Source organism: Blennius ocellaris, assembly GCF_963422515.1.
Source record: "Blennius ocellaris genome assembly, chromosome: 15".
Lineage (NCBI taxonomy): Eukaryota > Metazoa > Chordata > Actinopteri > Blenniiformes > Blenniidae > Blennius > Blennius ocellaris.
Genome location: NC_137664.1, coordinates 8,489,757 through 8,497,781, shown reverse-complemented (window position 1 = coordinate 8,497,781; position 8,025 = coordinate 8,489,757). Strand labels below are relative to the sequence as shown.

General features: G+C 41.7%; 1 protein-coding gene across 3 annotated transcripts; it reads left to right on the top strand.

Moving 5' to 3' along the window:
- The first annotated feature begins 1,966 nt into the window (after nt 1-1,966).
- klf4 (Kruppel like factor 4) lies at nt 1,967-7,836 on the top strand. 3 transcript variants are annotated; one of them, XM_080510654.1, is made up of 5 exons: nt 1,967-2,254; nt 2,412-2,519; nt 3,282-4,167; nt 4,657-4,827; nt 5,319-7,836. In XM_080510654.1, exons 2-5 carry the CDS (start codon nt 2,430-2,432, stop codon nt 5,492-5,494), a joined length of 1,323 nt encoding a protein of 440 aa, XP_080366780.1. In that variant the 5' UTR covers nt 1,967-2,254; nt 2,412-2,429; the 3' UTR covers nt 5,495-7,836. The 3 variants fall into 3 exon arrangements, with proteins under 3 accessions (XP_080366780.1, XP_080366781.1, XP_080366779.1); XM_080510655.1 differs by lacking the exon at nt 2,412-2,519; XM_080510653.1 differs by having other exon boundaries at nt 1,967-2,519.
- Nucleotides 7,837-8,025: the final 189 nt, after the last annotated feature.

Here is an 8,025-nt window from a genome sequence, read left to right as displayed (position 1 = left end):
GGTGAAGCTTAATTTGGTTTGCTTACAGTCCAACTAATGTGGTATCCCCATAAACAAAGGTGTCGGTGATATCATCGCAAGAATGCTATTTTGACATTTTAATTTGATGATATAGTTACACAAAAAAACTGCTTCATATGTTGCAACCCAGTGCTTTAACATGGATTAACCTGTCTTCCAAAGCTTTACTTAACCATCTATCTGCGAAAAATATAAAGTCTCACAATTCACCTACTAACAAACTCATATTTAAATTCAGACACGTGTTGCAGCAACTAGTGGAAATCACATGTCACTGTTGAGGGCCTTGAAAGAGAAAAATTTTGGGGGGGGGGGGAATTCATCAAAAGATTTTTTTGGTGTCTTTAAGAATGCATCATGTTGTGTACCATGACCTATTTTCCTCAAATGAATAAATACATTAATCTGTCTTTTCAAGGAAAGTAGATTTCCACATGCACTTGTGCTTCATTGGCTTGACGTTCAAAGGAAATCTGCAAATACAACACGCTTCTATTTGATTTGGTTATTTTTTTTAAATCAGCAACTAAATGTTATATAGATTATTTTGTTTTTGATTGTGTAAAGGAGTGAGAGCAAATATTAGAGGCCTTCCCTCTGCCAAAGGTGTGGGACCTTTAATGTGTCCATTGGACAACATAGAGGACTTTTATCAGAAAAGTGTTCACACGACAAATTGTGGACAAATGGCAGTAGTGTTTGAATGTAGACTATGAAATATCAATTTACTCGGTTGATAATGACCTTTCTACTATTTCACGAATTGTAAGACTATAATTTGAATAAAATCGCAACTCTCTGGTCTTATATAGTCACAGTCACTTATATAGTATATCCCTTTAATAGAAAAACCTTCTGCTATATATCCACTGTTTTTTACAGTCTTTGCTACAGAAAGTTATCTTAGTTATTTATGTAGATTTGTGCTTCAAACATAGATATTGTATGCAGATTGAATTTGATACTTGTCATTGACATTGCAGCATTGTTTAAAAAGTAAATGATACCATGAGTACTTTGTACTTTGACTTCAGTGTTTCTCTTCAACAATAGACCTTTTACTTCTAACTGAGTGAATAAGTTGTGATCAGGTGTGGAACTTCCAAGGTGGCACGACGAACCAGCCCCCCTGTAATCTTGATATCAAACATTCTGCCGATTGTAAATACTCGAACATAAATGTTATTAATCAGGAAGTCACTATAGATGTGGGATGTTCAGGGTTTTTCTGTATGCTTTTCTTGGTTAAAACTGAAACAAATTTTACAAAATGTATGTTAACGGACAATATAGTGTTCATGAAATTGCCTACTAATTACACCTGAGAGGGAGATCTTAAAGAAAAGTCTAACCCATTTAATCTTGATAGTGGAAAAGCAACCCAACCAATAAAAACTGACTTTACAATCAGTTGTCCAAAAAGTATTAAGAAGATTAACCTAAATCAAATAATGTTTATTAATGTAATCAAAAAGATGCACACCGTACTTAAAATGTGGTAATATATCAGTGGGAGAGTATTGAAGCAGACTAATGTCAGCTTTTGCACTTAAAGGAGGTCCGCATGCCCGTAGGTGGCCCCTCAGACACTCAGTGTTTAAAAAAAAAATAAAAATCTTTGGTATTCTTGTGTCAGTCGGTGCGCTGCGTCTGGAAAGATGCGTTTCTTCACCCGCTTCTCGCAGGAATAATAGCAGTAAGGATAGGTGCTGTTGCTATGAATACAAACAAACCTCTCTCTGCCTCCCTCTCTCTCTCTCTCTCTCTCTCTCTCTCTCTCTCTCTCTCTCTCTCTCTCTCTCTCTCTCTCTCTCTCTCTCTCTCTCTCTCTCTCTCTCTCTCTCCCGCAAATTGTTTTTGCTCTCTCGTTGCTGCGCAACGTAGGCGGTTCCCTGTGATTTAAGGATACCTCTCACGCGGTTTTCTCAGTTCAGACTGCCGGTCCCTGCATGGCTACAGGCGGGAGGGATTCCCCCTGTACGTCGCCTCTCTGTCTTCCCCTCTTTTAACATTGCTTTTCAGCTTTAAAGAACAAAAACAAAACAAAAGCAATCTTTATTGAGCGCTTTCACCGGCGCGCCCATCAGCGGCGGCATGTCCTGGAGCGTTACGCGCGACGCGGAGCAGAAACTTTAAATCCGGGGAATATATTTTATTTGAACAAAAAACAGAAAGTGCAGTCAGATCGACGAACAACCAACAGGACATCCACAGACAGATTCTTACTGATGAGGTGTGGATCTTGTGAAACTTTCAATGACAGCTTTTTGACTGATCTGCCCGTCTTGGACTGTAACAGGCTCCTCCGGGATCGCTCCTAGAGGATTTACGCTCTTTTTTTTTTTCTTTTCTTTTTCTTTTTGTTTTTTTTGTTCTTTATTTGCCGGCAGCCTCCAAATGACGTCGAGATGGCACTAAGTGGGACACTTTTGCCGTCCATTTCCACGTTCGCCAGCGGCCCCACTGTCAAGAGCAAATCCATAGGAAGTGCCAATTTAGTGAGTAGCCCGCGGTGGCTTTCTTATGCATTACGCGCGCATGCCAAATAGCCATGGGCATCAAAAGAGTCTGTTAGGGGAAGAATGTAGTCTATGCAGTTTGTTTACAATGCGTTTGTTTTCCCAATGTGTCGCTCCCATGTTATTGTACCACCGCCAGGGCATGACACCACGCTCTGCTGGGGCGTGCACCAGTTTACACAGGCTACTTCAGAGGGTTTTCAGCCAGCATGGAGACGTGAGAGCGCACATGGGGCACTGCACTCCTCCAGAGAAGGCATGCTGATGCTCAGTCTGAATGTTGTTGTTTTGTAATACCGCTGCAGGAATAACCAGATCATTTTTCCCTATGACTCTTGTTTTGTTTTTTTTGTTTTTTTATATGTATCCAAGAAAAATGTGCCCTTCTTTTGCTACTTTTGGTGTTTTCCAATGCAATTTCATGGCAAGTGATAGGTATTAGTATTCGAGGAAGTGCTTTGTGCCAAGGACAATTTCTGCTCCTGACTTAACTCTGTAACAGAGCTGTCATAATAATCACTCTCCATTGCAGAAGCAGGAGTTGTTCTTCTTAAAGTCATTATCACAGTACACTCTGGCCTCTTATTCGTGTGTGTTCAAACACAACCACCAATTTCTAAGTAGGACAGGTCAAACCCACGTGTGATTTTCTTGGCCGTGTGTCTTATAAACAGTAACATGACTCAAACAAGCAGACCGCACCGGCACAGTCACTAATGTTTCTGTAACTTTCCCCTCCAGAGATGGAAGGAAGAGCTGGCCCATCTTAAGAGGATCAGTGTTCCAGCCGGAAGTAGCTGCCCGATCCCGGACCATCCCACTGCCACCAGCACAACGAGCCCCAGCATGTCCAAGAAAGACGCAGAGCCAGACCTTGATTTAGACTATGACTTTATTTTATCGAACTCCATTCTACAGCAACAGCAACAACAGCAGCAGCAGCAGGAGCAACAACAGCAGGAGGACTCTATGGCTTGCGGCTCCGCTCAGGCCCTGTCCCCGTCCCCTGGTTCTTTCTCCTCATCTTATCCTCTTCCATCCCCTCAAAGCACTGCCAGTGACCTTCTCTACACTATCCCAGACATCAGCGATGTCTCGCCCTCTGGAGGCTTTGTGGCAGAACTCATGAGACCTGAGTTGGACCCGGCATACCTCCACCCCACCAGCCTCCTCGGCAAGTTTGTGGTAAAGACGACAATGGACATGGGAGAATATGGCCAAACCATGAGCGTGAGCAAAGCCTGCGTTAATGCTGTGTCAGACCCGGTCACTCCGCGTGCGTCGCCCTCCTTTCCCTGCCACAGGATAAAGCAGGAGAACCCCAGTAATTGCAACATCTCGCAGCCCATGGACCTACACCTGGTTGGGGTACCCTCCCAGGGCAGAGGGGGGCCACAGCAGCGCCCCAGCCACTTGGATCTACATGGGTTCCCCGGCGCCGGGCGGTCCATGACGAGCAGCAGGCTATCCTCATCCTCCTCCCTCTCCCCGGACCATCCCCTCAGCCGGGAACACCAGGTGTTGGGCCATCCCCACTCTCAGCTTCCTCTACCTCCACAGGGTTACCACCACAGCTCCCCGCAGGGCTACACCTCCTACGCTCCGGCATCGTCCCTGCAGTATCAAGGTCAGAAACCATTTCACGCTTCCAGATTGAGACGTGTCGCATCTTTTCCATTCTGTCTTTGGCAGCTAATGAGCAGTCACAAAACTTGTAAGATTTTCTTTGACATGCATTTTGTTTACACCGAAAAACAGGCATTCAGAATATATTAAAAGACCCTCAATGTTTAAATAGATCTTGTGTGAATGGAAGAGACAATCTATCCATTATAAACTTGATATGTGACCATCAATGTGATGTCTTTGCATTATTCAACAAAAAACTGACGTTATTACTTTAAGGAAGGTAAAAGTTACCAAAAAAAAGTCTCTGACTTTACATCTGATGAGCTTTATCCCTGAAAGCTACAAAATACAACATGGTGGTTCATAAAAGCTAAATATCTGACTCCATGATCAAGTAGTTCAAGCCTGTGTGTACTTGAGCGACCCATGCAGTGGCACTGTGTTCAAATAGAGTGATGATGATGATGATGATGTTTTGACTCTGCAGAGCCCCTCATGATCTCCAGTGGGGACTGCCTGCCAGAGGAGACCAAGCCTAAACGCGGTAGGCGCTCTTGGCCGAGGAAGAGAGTGGCAACACACACATGCGACTACGTGGGCTGCGGGAAGACGTACACAAAGAGCTCCCACCTTAAAGCACATCACCGGACACACACAGGTGGGCTGCCGCACGTTAAGATAGAAGTAGATGTTCGTGAAATGTTTCTGGTCCTTTTTTATTTTATTTTTTTTACATCTGGCTTCACTTAGTTGACAAGTAGATTACAGACTTGCTGTGTTCTCTATTTGAAGGTTTTTTTTTTTTTTTTTTTTTTTTTATCGCCGTGTTTTTATTGTTGAAAACGACCAAAACAGCCACATCAGTCGCACATTATATGAACAAAACACTTTACTTTTTTTTTAATTGAGTTGCGGATAGTTGTTAGATGGGTGGGGGATGGCATCGCAGAGCAGTTGAGCAGGTGCGGTGGAACAGGTTAGTGCCGATCCCTGCTCAAATACAATCCCCGGGCTGATTGCTTTGGTCTGAAAACACAGGCTGCAGGACAGGACGGACCTCTTTCCTTGCGCAGGTCCGGTGGCCAGGGCCATTTCAACCTTGCAGCCGGTACTAACTGCTGCGTCTGTGTATTGTGTTTTCCTTCAAAGGGGAGAAGCCTTACCACTGTGACTGGGAGGGCTGCGGTTGGAAGTTTGCACGTTCGGATGAGCTCACTCGCCACTACAGGAAACACACAGGCCACCGACCATTTCAGTGTCAGAAGTGCGACCGGGCGTTTTCAAGGTCAGACCACCTAGCGCTCCATATGAAGAGACACTTATGAGACCTCGGTCGGAGGACAAGACAAGATGGCAATGGATGAAGGCTCCAGAGTGAAATATATATGTTAGCAGAACCCTGAACAAACGTGTGACCTACACTTTATAAAGCCATAATTTGCCTTCAAGTCGACGTCAAGCAACAAGACAAGCTGTGGTGTTCATGGCTAAAAAGAACATTTCTCCTTTACGAGCCTAGAATTTCTCTCAAGACTGATCCTGACATCGTGCAGGTGACTCGACAAGACCTCTCAACCAGGGTTGTAAACTTTTATGAAAGGGACCAAACTGGAATTTGTCTTATTTAACCGACAAAACTTGGAGGACCAGGTGCCAAAAGCTTTTAACTGGAAATTTATTTTTTTCTGTCAGGGAATCCAGGAGCAACAGACAAACATCTCCAGAGGCCTTCTTACCAGCATCACGCCATCATTAGTCCAACTACACACTGTTCAAAATACTGTATTAATAAATACACTATATTTATACACACATTTCACCTGCGTTGCCATCGATTTCAGGTACAATGTTAATTTATACAGAATGGTGCTCAGTAACTCTGAAGAAGGTTTTTTTTTTTTTTTTTTTTATAATAGGTACCAAAGATAAAGACAATTATTCAAAAAGGGTGAATTGACAAAGTGCCATACAGTTGATTGTGTGTTTCGCGGAAACGTCTCAATACGACTCAAATCAGGTGAACACTCTTTAAATGGTGATGGCAATCTACAATGCACTGCAGCTGCAAAGTGCAATAATTTATACGAGACATTCATATTTTTGTATTGAATGAGTAACTCTGAACAAAGATTTTTTTTTGTTTATAGCCAAAAAAATATGTAATATAATCTTGAATTTTGTACATTTGTAAATAAAAATGCTTTGTTATGGTTTTTTATTTTACATTTAAAAAAAATAAATAAAAGTGTATTTGAAATAAGAAAACCACCTTGATCTTAATACTACTTCATCATAGCCACACTAAAACATCTTGATGTATCAATGTATATGAAAAAAAAAAAAAAACCTTGCTTGTCAAGTCCTCGGACATTATGAGTTACAGTAATAGTATATTTACCTGGTAATGTAATGGAGAAGCTCATTTAAATGGCAGTAATAGCTCACAGTCGGCTCAAACACAATGCCCTCGCTGATAATACTGTGATGACCTGAAGCAAACTAGCACAATGTTGCTGTTAAAAAGAGCTTCAAAAGAAGATTCGCTCCTACAATGCCCAATTTCCATGGGGTTCTCTTTCCACCTGTCATGGGGAAGAATAGAGAGTACAGCCAAGTTACTACTTGACATTCAAGGGTGACACCAATTCTGATTTCTACACTGTGCCAGAGCTCTCGGGTGCACTGTAAGAATAATAATACTAATAAATAAAAAAAATAAAAAAGAAGAAAACCCCACAAAGATGCTGGAATGAGATATTGTTTTCATTGGTTTCTGCAACATGATTTTTGACATTTTGTATCACTGTATGCAAATTGTGTGATAGTGATGTAGTTTTTTTGGGGGGGGAAACAAAACAAACTGCCACATTTCTTCTTAAAAAACCGAGTCACATTCAGTACCAACATCTGTAATTAAACTATAAAAACTTAGATTGCTTTAACTTTGCAGTATGCGAGAAAAATAAAGCCATTGAGTTCACAAACTTCATTGTTAATCAATATACATCAGCAAATTCCCAAAAATAAATGAATATGATATGTATAATAGATATAAGGCAGCATTTGAGCAATACTGAGGGACCTCGGTGTGAAGTCTGCATGGTCTCCCCTGTTTGTGTGCGTTTGCTCTGGGTGCTCCAGTTCAAGTTTCCTCCCACGGTCCAAAAATGTCCTTGATGTCCTCGCTAAAGTTCCCATAGGTGTGAATTTGAGTGTGTGTGGTTGCCTGTGTCTGTTTGCAGTGCACTACAATATCAAAACATCTGCTGCCATTTCTGTTGAAGTTCTGAAAGATAAGTACTAAATGATATGTTTGTCCAACTTGAGGGGAAGATAAAAAATAATAAAGAATGGACTTCAAGGTATATATTTTGTTGGGGTTAAAGTTTAGATGCTGACTAATTTTTCAAGTTGGTAAACGCAGCTACCAAGCTGCCTGTTGGTCTAAAACCATGGTCTGTGATGCCCCCTATAGGATAAGTCGGCATCAGCAGCCTGAGCTCCGAGTCAGGCCTTCTCTGTCCCAAAATGCCCCACAGGGGTATGGCTGCATTTTTTTTACTTTTAAGGGTTAAGGTTATAATTACCGTTTACAACTTACTAACAAGGCTGATGTAATGCCATGAAGTGGATTTGATGACACCAATAAAGCACACATGAAAATAAATTACACCCTGTATCCTCTTAAAGGGTAACTTAATAGCAACGGTTGTTTCTGTATGAGCGAATTATACATGTAGTCATTATCAGCTGTCTCAGGTTATCATTTGTTGTGTTTTAATGCATCATAAACCTGGCCTGAAAGTCTGGTTCTGTACATCAGTGTCAAGTATTTTTTTTTAAAATTGTATTTCAT